Here is a 12,049-nt window from a genome sequence, read left to right as displayed (position 1 = left end):
GCCATTTCTGGGGCCTTATCTATGCATTTTGGATTTATTTTCCCTACCTTTTGCCCTTGCAACATCTGCCAGAAGAGCTGAGACAGAAGCATAGAAATGCCCTTTGCTTTTTAATTTTGCAGCTGCTGCTGGAAATATTCAGGTATTCAGATTGCACAATGGTAAAGTGAACTCTTAGTGAGCCTGCCCTGAACTGAGGTTTATCTCCAGTCCAGCTGCTTAGGACAGCACTGACTAACAGCATCATCAACTTATTCATCTCTTCCCAAGTAATGGAAATTATAAATTAATAGAGCAAGAAGCAATAAGGTATCAGCATTAAATATGCATAGAGAGCAAAATATTTTGGTAAGAAAACACCTCCGTGTGTCCTTCCCTGCCACACTGACGCTTTTGAAAACGTCTGGCATGATGCATTGCCTCATTTACTACCTCTCTTTGGTTGCTCTGCTTTATTTCTTCTTTTTGCAAAGGACTGGACAGCAAATATATGGAAAGTTCCTCAGCCTCATGTGCAGGAATGCTATGCTGTTTGTGCAACCAGTGGAGCACCCAGAGAAGCACAGGAAGCACCACAGAGCGCTCCCAGCTTCTCTGCAGGGAGCAGATCTCAGGTGGGTTTCCTCCACTCACCTCGTAGCTGTGGGCTGAGCCCACAAACACCTTCCCGATGTCCAGCTGCTCAAAGCTGAAGCACAGCCAGGGTCCTTCACCTTCCCCTCTGATGCGCAGGGGAAGCCTGGTCTCGCGGCCTGGGGGGAATTTCCATATCAGTGCAATGATTCCCTCTGTTGCCCCAGCACCTCAATTCCAATCCCCATCCCCGTGCTGGCCTGGGGCTCCCTGCCATCCCATTTTGCTCTGTATGGAAGGGGAGGTGCGCAAGAAGAAAGTCCAGAAGTTGTAGCTTCATATTAAAATATTTCTTTCCTTTCTTTATCATAGAATCACCGCATGGTTGGGTTGGAAGGGACCTTAAAGCCCACCCAGCCCCAACCCCTGCCATAGGCTACCTGCCCTCACCAGCTCAGGCCCATCCATGGCCTGGGACACCTCCAGGGATGGGGCACCTCTAGCTCTGGGCAGCAGTGCCAGGGCCTCACCACCCTATAACCATAGTTATTCAGAGCATCCAAGATGATTCCCAGTGGGAAAGATGAGTCCAGACGTGACAATGTGGCTCCTAGAACAGCCTTTTGAGTGACAACTGACTTTTTGATCTTGAAGCCATGAGATGAGGATGTTGGATAAAAGCCCAAAGCCAGAAAGCAAGAGCTATGGAGCTTTGTTGAATTCAATGTCTTTCAGATGGATACAGCCAAAGGCCAGCTGATGGCAGAGATGAGAGTTACGTTTCGCAGCTCAGACATTAATTGGAGGGCTGTGGATTTCTATTTCACAGACACTGTAAAAGACACAGCACTGGGTATTCACTGCCAAGAGATTTATCCATCAGAGATTTATCCATCTGGCATCACGCATGGCTTCACCTTCATTAAAACCTCTAGATCTGAACCCACCAAAGCTCTTCGGAAACAGCAAATGAGTTCAAGCGATGAGCTTTTGTCCATGAAGCTGTGAATCTTCAGTTCATACACCTCAGAGATGTATCCCATGGCCATCGCAAGCAAACCAATCCATGGTGATCCTTCTCCTTCTGCAGAATGTCCTCAGCCTCCCCTCAAGGTCCATGGAGACCCTCCCTTCTACCTGTACCCAGCCTTTGCCCATGGTGCAGGTGGGCTGCAGTCCTCCCACCACAGAAACCATGTCCTGGAGCACACAGTCCAAGGGCACGAGTCCCAAATCCACACCCAATACTGAGCAGCAAGGGCTTGGATCTCAGTATGACAGCTTGACACTAAGCAGGACAGCTCTGCCACGTGGCAAGGGAGCACCCATCATTTTGGACTTGGCTCCTCCAGCTATCGTGGTCCAGGTCTGCGATGGCTTGGAGCTTTTGGCATAAATCAGTTGCAACACAATATGCTCCTTAACGCAGACTAATCTGATACCAAAATTTGTGTGTCTGAGCACCACCTCCCCCTTCTGTGTACTTCCTTCCAGCAGCTCAAGAACCACGGTTTTATTTGCATGAACAACTAAAAGTTCATTCTGAGCTTAAATATTTGCCAAGAGCAAATTTCAACCCACTTCTTTCCTGCCAGATTTGCAGGCTGTGTGTGCTGTGAATCTCCTGACCCACCAGTGCTCGCTCCACGACCCATGGAGGCACGTGAGATTTGCTTGTGCCATGCGTGGGGCTGCACTGGGGCCAAGCTTCCAAATATGCCCAGCAAGGGACGTGTAGAGCATCTGCAAAGCACACTCCAAGGGGACTTGTGATGGCATGCAAACGCACACGGAACAGTCACGCTTCTTAGAGGAAACGAGAAGCAAAATTAATTGACTCCCCCGTTGAACATTGCTGTTGCTTCTCCGGATTCCTTCTGCACCAAGGGACCTTGACTCTGTCTTGATAAAGCTCCACTTTACGAGGAATGGGTGGAGGCACATAATTTAAATGACCTCAAGGCCCTCCTTCAGGGAGCCAGTGGAAGGGCTGAGCTCTCCCATGGGCCACACAGAGGCTTCAAGGAGCCAGGTCCTTGTTCCAAAAGCAGAACCATCTGCCCAGCTCTGTTTCCATAACTCCCAGGCTGGCTCCAGGGCCACACATGAGCAGCTTGCTTCCCCACCTCTCAGCCACAGATCAGCCCTCGTGGGGAGAACCTCTGAGGATGCTCCAGCAAAGCAATGGACACCAGAGCACCGAGCCCACGTCCAGAAACATCCCTTGGGAGCAACATTTTAAGTAAATCCTTCCCTTCCACATCTCTAACAACCGCAGCTGGCGGGCAGGAAGAGAGTTTGTTAACACAAGCCCTGTGTAATTACTGGAGGTGGCATTTGCCAAGCAAACCCAGTGCAATTACTGTATAAATAAAATCTGTTTCATGACATTTGTATCCGCCAGCTCAGAGCGCTGAGAAGAGGGAAGGCACAAAGCGGCCACACTGGTGGCTGTGTCCTTCAGAACTGGAAGACCACTGCCTCCCCTCTCTTCCTCTCTGATGGAGAAAAACACAACGTTCCCTTTCCCTCCTAGGTAAACATCTTGACTAGCACTTTGTGGAGCCCCAGAGGACAGGCAAGGTAACCTGAACCATGCAGCTTGCTGTGAGCACTCCCTGCCCATGCCAGCACAGCAAAGCTGCCACTTCTGCAAGGGCAAGGAGGGTGATCTGGGGTGAGCTGGTCACACCAGCTCCCATCACCTAGATGCTCACAGTGCCCATCTCCTGAAGCCGTCCTGGCACGGAGTTCCTTGTTCTTGTAGGGATAACAACCTATGGCTTGATATCTCACCCCTATCTTCACCACTACCCTCCCAGTACACCAGAAGCATGGAGTGCTGGTGCCCCACCACCGCTGGGGGCAAGGAAAGAGAGACAGGGAGTCCCACCTGAGATGTCACAGTAGACGTTCTGCTGATAGAGCCTGGCTTCTCGAGGTTTAAAAATGACATTAATTTCAACTGAAGAATTTGGCCAGATGTCTCCCTCCTAAAACAGAAGCAGACAGCAAACTGTTTACCTCCAAACATCACGATTCTTGGTTTCAACCACAGCACCTGGGTGTCAGCAAAGAGTGAGGAGCAAGTGAACGCCCAGCAACAACATTTAGGAGTTTGGCATTGTCAGAAAAAAACATGCCCAGCCCCATACCTTTACTGGCACCCGACAGAGGCATTTTGTTAACTGTAGTGATACTCTGCAAGGAATGAAAAATGCAGCTTATAGAAGGAGACAGGGAGCAGAGTTATTTTCTATCAACAAAGCGGGGCTGTGATTCTGCTGGCTGCTGGGCATCCTCAGTGCTTTGTCCAGATGAGCCTTGAACTGATGGGAGCCTCCGGCGCTCCTGAGGCATAAATATTCAATAACTGTAACACTTCCCATCGGCTCGGTGCTTACAGCTCAGAGGACAGATCCCACAGAAGTTAAAGAGACACGGTGATTTATTGGGCTGCAGCTGCAAGCAGCTCCTCTGCACACTGCCTGCTCGGGGACAGCAGAGAGGAGGGGAGGGCTTCCAACGCTGTAAGAGAAGTCTGAAAGAAGAGAATGTCTTCTCTGAGAGCTAGAACAAAAACAAGTGCCACATCTTCGAATTATTAAGGTTGGAAAGACTGCTACCATCATCTAGGCCAACCATCAGCCCATGTCTGTGACCACTCTAGATCACATCCTTCAGTGCCACATCCCCACGGCTCTGAGACATCTCCAGGGACGGTGACATGCCACCTCCCTTGGCAGCTGTGCCACTGCCTCACTGCTCTTTCCAAGAAGAAACTGTCTATAATATCCCACCTGAACCTCCCCAGCTGCAACGTTTCTCTGCAGCAAGAAATATAATGAAGATAAAGCCCTACACTGCCATTAGGATATCACAAAAAAATCTTGGTGTAGCACCATCATCCACACTCGAGCTGAGAAGGGATGTTGTTGAAGTGGTGAGAGTGGTTGGGAAGCTTGAGGTCTTCACAAGGTGTAGGGGCATAGAGCAGGAAGGATGGCACACCCTGAGCCTTGTAACTGGAGCACAGGGTGGGATGCTCAGCAGTTAGTGGGATGAGCCCACTGCAGAGTTGCTCAGGGCAATCCAAGCAAAAGCCCCCCGTTCAGGTTGGATATTAGGAAAGTGAGCTCAAGCTCTCCTTCCCCACTGCTGTTCTTTCTTCTCTCAAGGATCAAAGCACCAACATCAAGACAACAGCCAAGCTACTCTGTACTGCAGTGCTTTCCCCAGTTTTAATACATACCTAGAAAAGCAGGGTGAGATTTTATACCATGCCATCATTACTGGTTGTACTGCTAGAAGCAGGGCAGAACAAGCTCTCACTGAGCCCAGTCCTGCCTGGGAAGGTCAGAGGGCATCTCTCCTTCCACCCAGACCAGCCAAGGTTCTCCCAGTGTAAGGCAGCAGATGGCTTCTTGATGGTACTCACTGCTCTGCTCTGTGCACCGCAGCCAGACTTATTGGCCCTGTGGACACTTGGGGGCACTTGGGTTATTACTCAAAGGTTGACAGAGGCAATACATCTCCCGTTAATGGAAGCATGCACAATACAATTCATAAGCAAAAAAAATGAACCTAAGCAGGAAAGGAAGAAAATTAAAAAGCCATTGGACTGATGAATATGTATCTGCTACCAACGGTGCAGTTTTCTAGCTGAGCAAGTTTAGCTGACTTTGGGATTTGAGGAACTCTACTGCGAGTACATCTGGGATAGAAAATGAGCTGGCACCGGGCTGCAACACGGCCCCAGCAACACAGAGGCAGCAGTAGGGAAAGCATGACAGTGCATGGGGACCTGAGTAAGGACAGGAGTCAGGGACAGCTCAGAAACGGTGCTGGGAGCCCCTGAAGCTACAGAAGGGAAGAGCTCATGGAGAGCTTCTTCACATTGCTAATTCTTCAAGGCTGGAACACCCAAGTATTTAGGAGAACACTGGGTGGTAGCATGAAGCTTCCTATAGGTCGTCCTATGTCTTAAGGACGTGGTTTAGTGCACGTCATGGGGATGGATTGATGGTTGGACTAGATGAACTCGGTGGTCATTTCCAACCTTACTGATTCTATCCGAGCTGGGGATCTAAAGTCCAACCACCAACCCATCCCCACCATCCACACTAAACTGCACCCTTAAGACATAAGATAACCTGCAGGAAGCACCAGGCTACCACCCAGTGCTCTCCACCAACCCTAAACCCTGACCTTTGCATTAAAAGCTATGCAATAAGGACAGCCCTTCCTTCTCCTTGAGGCCCCTGCAACACACCAGAGGAGTGCTGGCCCTGGAAAGCACAGGTGCATGCCATTCTGTAGGGCTCATTTTCTCTTGCCCTGAACAGGAGAAAGAACCCAACTACGTGGGGTGGGAAGGAGCCATGCTAGAGAAGGAAACCACCTTAATTCCTGCATCACTGCTGGGAGCCACTGCAGCTACAGCAGTGGGAGCTCCCTAAAAGGCATCCCAGAAGCCATGCCACGGACTGTAGGGGGTCTGATTACAACTCCTGTGGGTAAGATACACCACCTCTGTGTACCACCACAGCTCTACAGCAGTTCTAATGCAGTGTTACCAGTGGAGCCTTGCACTCCTCCAGCACTAGAAAGCCAGCACCAGTCATTCATAGGCTCAGTCTCCCGAGCTGATGTCAAGTCATCCTTCTGCAGGATTCCAGGCATCTGCATGGAAATTTTTTGTCACTCTGTCCACAGGCAGCTTCCCTATCAGCTGGGCAGCTCGATTCAAAGGTTGGAGGGCAAGAAGAAATTATCAGTTACATTTTATTCTACCGTTCCATGACTAAAACAAATCCTTTTAAGACAGGCATAACTATTCTGGGAAATTCTGGTCATTTCTCCCTTCATTACTGCTGTATGTCAGACTCTAAAGCTAGAAAATATTATGAGTTATTTCTCCTGGGAAATTAAAGTAGGCTGTGGAAGAGGTTCCTCACCACGTCCCTGCTGCCCCAGGGGAGAAGAACAGCTGCTGGTTAAAAGGATATGCTTCATTACCCACCCTTTGAGGTTGGTGTGCAAGGCTCAAGCCTCCAGCAGCAAGCAGCCACCAAGACAGGGCAGGGAAAACTGCCGTGGATGCTGTCCAGGAGAGAAACCCAACACAGGCTGCTGGGAACATGATACAGCAACACTGCTGGCTTTACATCAGCCCTGGACAGGCTGCAAGGGTCAGCTAGATGTACGGTGCCACAGCACAAAAGGTGCATCAGACACTGAACCAAAGACCTTGGAAACAGCAGCACTACGGTTGGAAAGACCACCGAGATCATCTAGTCCAACCATCCACCCATGCCTGTGAGCACTCTAGACCACATCCTTCAGTGCCACGTCCCTACAGTTCTTGACCATTTCCAAGGACAGGGACAACCCCCCTTCCCTGGGCAGCTGTGTTAGTGCCCCACTGCTCTTTAAGAGAATAACTTTTCCCGTTATCCAACCCAACCATCCCCTGGCAAAACTTGAGGCCACCTCCTCTTGTTCAGTTGCTGGTGAAACGATGCCCATGGTGCACCCTGCTACTTCAGAGCACTCACGGGAACAGCAGTGCCATTGCTCACAGCTGCCTCAGCCCAGAAATAACCAAACCCATGCCGAGCTGTGGGATGAGCTGGTGCTGCCAGCTGGGATGGTGCCTTCTGCCAAACACAGGAGTGCTGTGCACTGAGCTCTGCTGTGGACAGGCAACAGCGTGGCTCCCACCTGAGCTGCAGGATCCCCACACCCACAACAAGAACAGCTCTGTGACCTGGGGATCTTGCAGACCTCAGAGCTCACAGGCAACAGCAACGAATCGTTGCCCATGTCAGCACAGTGATGACTTGTCAAGGGCAGTGGGACAGCAACAAATCTGCATCCTCCCTGTCCGTTGGTTTCCATTTCCAAAGAGTCAGCTCCCACGTGCTTACAGCTAGGCTGTGGTGGAAAGGATGCAGCAAAAAGCAAGGGCTGTGTCCTGTGGTAGCCACCTGGGCTTCCAGCACAGCTGCTTCTGCTGACAGACCCTATGCATTTGCAAAAATAAATTAAACTGACTTGGAGACGCGCTTAGAAAGTCAGAGTTGCATAACAGCTTGTTTCCCACAGGCTTGGACGGCTGCTCAAAAATGTTTATGGTCACGTGGTAGCTCCACGATCACTGCCTTCTCTTCTTTTTTGCTATTATTTTCACCAGTGAGTTAACCCTGTGTGGACCGAAGCGATCTGCTGCAGCTTCTACAGATGGCAGCACCTGAAAACACCGACAGCTGAAGGCAGCAAATCTTTTGCACAGTCTGCAAAGCCATCCTACCCAGAAAGGTCACGAGACTGCCACGGCACCAGCAGCTTCCTGACCTCTGCAAGCAATTTGAGGGTGATGAACACAAACCCATCCGTCCTCCAGTCCCCTGTTACAAGGGTCTGATTGTTTCCACTGGGTGCTCTCAAGCACCACGGGGGACGTATGGGAGGAAGGGAGCAGCCACTATCGTTGGCCAGGAGGTCAGCCAAGGCAATGAGGTCCCATCTTTGGGTGGGATTTACACAGCAGTGCACCAAGAGCATCTGTCAAAACAGAAGGGTGTGGAGTCATCGCTGGAGAGGAGCTTACGGAAGTGAGCAGTGATAGCTCTTCTGCCATGTGATAAAGGGGAGAATGCATTTATCTGATGAAAAACTCACGTGCTGGGCAGGGGGAAAGAAAGACACGAGCAGAACTCTGGATGTGGAACGGATTGTTCCGTAACTAATGGAATGAAAGAATGTAAAGAGATGCTGGACAAGACAGAAGGGGATGGACTCATGTGCAAGTCCACGTACTCCCAGTCCCAGAGCAAAGTGTTCAGAGAGGCAGCGAGGAAGCACCTCTCTCCAGGCCTGAGCCAAACACTGCTCTGTGCTCCACAGGGTGCTCAGGTTGATCGAAAATAACATTTGCTGATTAAACCTGAATTTGGCCTCCTTTTGTTTCTTTGGGGCAGGGTTAATACGTGAACTGACAGCATTACAACATCCTTTCTTAACCCTCACATGTAAGCTGTGCCCAAACTGATATCCCTGGGCGCTGCAAGCTCCAAGCACGTTTCAGACAGGTGCACAGAGGAACTCACACTCAGCAAACAACAGCTGATCACACGTGGCTCATACACTATCAGAGAGCCCCTCAATCACAGGGCTGAGTAGCGGTTACTCCCATCCCCATTTCCAAACAGGAAAAGTCAAACGGCGCCGCGGGGCAACGCAGCCTGCAATGGAGGAGGAAGAAGAGGAAGGGCCCAGCTGCTGCTTACCACTGGCTCGATGGCAAAGATGTCATCAGAGAAGAGCATGGAGTCTCCCTGCACTTTTGCACGGTGGCTCTGGAAGACATAGCAGAGAACGGAAAGGCGTTCCTGCAGAGAGGGGTCTTCCACACACTCATCAATAAAGCGATCCATCTCGTCCTCCTCCTGCCTCTGCAGCCTGTGACACAGCCTGGAGCCACGGGGAGAGACAAACCAAGCAGATAATTGGTTAAGCAACACATTTGCAGAGGCTGTTGTGTAAAAAGATGGCCAGCAACGTGCTCAGCGGGGAGCAGCAGCTGCAGCACAGCCAGGGGCTGACCCAGAGCCCAGGGTCCCATCAGTGCCCGTTCACCAGCATGGCAGGGTGCTTTGCTCTGTGCTTACAAGCTAAGAATGTGTTTTTGAAAGCTAGCACCACTCAAAAGAGCTCCTGGCCAAAAGCTGCCAACCAATGGAGCACGCACACACCACCTCAGATGGCTTCTCCTACCCACAGAGCTGCTCAAGGGGAGACAGAGAACAGAAATATCAGGGGACAACCACTGCAGTGCTTGCCTCTAGAAAAGGGGGAGGTGGGAGGAAAGAGGTTGGACCTCAGCTGCATTTTCCCTGCATCAGCCTTTTTCTTCCCCTGCTGGACCAGGGCACAGTGTCTGCTTCTGTTCCCTCAAGGTCTCTCCACGATAGGTCCCAGAACACTTTAAAAGGAAACTTATCAGGCCTCACATCGCTCAGTGACATTGGTGGTTTTATGCCCATAAAAACAGAGCGGAAGAGACTTCACTGAGTACCACCCATAAATAAGTGAGAACCAGTATCTCCAAATTCAGACCCTCGAGTCTAGCCTTGAACAACCTCATCTTCTCCCTTCTTCTGGGCTCTCTCCGCAAAGCCTCAGTTCTCTCTCCCAACACTGGTAGCCACAGCAGAAATCATTCTAGTGCTCAAAGATCCCAACCAAGAGATGAGAGGAGAGCACTATGGCTTGGCGTGTTGCTTTCCCCCTTCACACTCCAGTCCTCAGCCACAAAGACCCAGCAGCTGACAGCTCCCGGGGAGTGGGTGGTAGGCTCCATATGCAGTAAATTGAGGTGACGTAGAAGAAAAAGGATAGCAGTCATCACCCAGCTAAATTCAAATGCAATTAGAAAGGAAATACAGCCACAGCCGTTACTAGCTCCACACAGACAGAGCCTCAGGCAAATGCTGTCACCAGTGCCAAAAATACTTGCTTTGGCTAGCTCCCCATAGTGTAATAGGAAATCTTTCTCCATGGCTGACCTACAAAGCTGTGGATTAGGAGAAGTCACTGAGGTGAGCAAAGCTGAACCCAGTCTCCATCCATGGGCAGTGATTCCACCATGGGATCCCAGAGAGTCCTCCAGGAGGGGGACAGAGCAGACCCCTGACCGCCCTAACAACCCATGGCTTTTAGGGTCACATTCAGGTGCGGGGTCCTGCACTGCCTCTCCCCATGATGAACTGTTCTGAGGCCTCAAGAGCTTCTCTTACGTTAGGTGCTCTCTTCCATGACTGCAGTGAAACACTGCAAAATGCAGATTTACCAGGTGTGGGCTCCAAGCTGAACACCTTGGGGCATCCAAGCATGCATGCACAATCCAAGTCCACTCGCGTTTATTATGGAGATTCCTTAATCTGTCTACTCACCCACAAACCAAGAAGAAACACTCTGTAGGATCCTCACCCTATGAGTGCCCACCAAGCTGCAAGGCAAAGCAGCAGATGTGGGCACACAAGGCACAGAGGGGCAGCAGAGTTACTGGCTTCCCATAATTTCAAGCCCAAAGGAATCATGAGAACAGGAGGTCACCCTAGCCCTAACTCCAGCACTGCAGCAACTCTGAATTTGCAGGTTCAGTTCTGGAGCTTCCTGTGCAAAGCTCAGCAGATCTACACAGATCCTGCTGCCTCGAGGAACCAAGCCTGCTCCTCGTGGATGAAGGTGACTGATTCCTGGACAGGAATCCTATACAGAGCTCTGGACATCGTGGAGGGTTCAGATTCACCCCCTAGGATAGGCAGGTCGAGCAAGAAGGAACATCAGATGCTGTGTGCATCAAGAGGGTGACAGCAGGGCTGTAGCAGCAGAGCTAGGACTCTCCCTAAGGCCTACAGCAAAGAAGATCAGAAGGCTCTGGCCAAAGCCCAGAATACAAACTGGAATGACATCAGATGTGACGGGGGGAAAAAAAAATCAGGTGGAAGTTAACTGTGAGGAAACCTGGTCACTTCTGATGATTCAGGGCCCAGTGTGAGACAGGCAGGTGGGAAGAGATGCTAAAGGAATAGTTTGGGGAAGCATCAAGAGAAGGTCACGAGGTTTTCTTTTAACACATTGAGCTTGCACAGAAGTCACACGCTGTGTAATTAAAAATAGAGAACAGTGGAAAACTAGCTTTAGCCTTCAAGGCATTTCTGACCTAATTATGTTGAACTTTATTTGCTCAGAAGCCCTTAAAAATGCTCCAGTTTAAGGCAGTTTCCTGATCAGCTGTGGGTTCAGAGGAACTCTGATGTACCTACATCCATCTAAGTCTGAAAAGACACACAATTCCCTAAATTGCTCAAGCTTTTAAGTGTAATTTCCAATTCATCATCCCCCAGGCTGTGCTTCTTTGCTGTCTGAAACTGAAATCTGACAGCTTCACCACAGACACTTCTTGAAGGACCTTTGGCCCTTCCAACATCACTGTCGCCACCTGCCCCATCTCTCACTGCAATGAAGATGCATAAGAGCTGGAGCCCAAAGGCACTTCCAAGCCCCACTTTCCCTCCTCCTCTGAGCTTCCTCCAGCCTCTAAAGACAGGCAGAAGAATCTCCATGCACTGGAAATCTGGGTAGGGCAAAGCTACTCTATGTCCCACAGCAGGAACCTTCTGGGCCAGCAAAGACCTCTGCAATGCCTTCCCATCAAAGCTGGAGTGAAGGCACCGCAGTGGGTTTATAACATTGCTGCACATAGCATAGCTAAGTGCTGCTTCTCAGTGCAGTCCTCAGCCTCGTGGACCCTCTGTATCATCAGGATCCCGAGATCTCCTGGGTTTGCACTCCCATACAGCACGGATTTGCGATGTGAGGGAATGCAGTTGCTGCAGCCTCCTCCCAAATGATCATCCCCAAATGGAGCAAAGGCAAAAATGGAGCAGGAAGAACTGAGCTGCATTAC

General features: G+C 50.4%; 1 protein-coding gene across 1 annotated transcript in view; it reads right to left on the bottom strand.

Moving 5' to 3' along the window:
* HYDIN (HYDIN axonemal central pair apparatus protein) overlaps positions 1-12,049 on the bottom strand; it is an 80,220-nt gene that overhangs the window by 44,694 nt on the left and 23,477 nt on the right. The window contains exons 8-10 of the mRNA XM_065734211.1: positions 8,865-9,048; positions 3,467-3,566; positions 634-752 (exon numbers count right to left, since the gene is read on the bottom strand). Of these exons, the coding sequence (XP_065590283.1) occupies positions 634-752; positions 3,467-3,566; positions 8,865-9,048 (403 nt within the window). The remainder of the gene's footprint in view (positions 1-633; positions 753-3,466; positions 3,567-8,864; positions 9,049-12,049) is intronic.

Source organism: Cyrtonyx montezumae, unplaced genomic scaffold (genome assembly GCF_038088225.1).
Source record: "Cyrtonyx montezumae isolate F1298 unplaced genomic scaffold, pur_monq_1.0 scaffold_17, whole genome shotgun sequence".
NCBI classification, from domain to species: Eukaryota; Metazoa; Chordata; class Aves; order Galliformes; family Odontophoridae; genus Cyrtonyx; species Cyrtonyx montezumae.
Note: the sequence above shows the minus strand (reverse complement) of the source record. Positions and strands in the feature narration are given on the sequence as shown.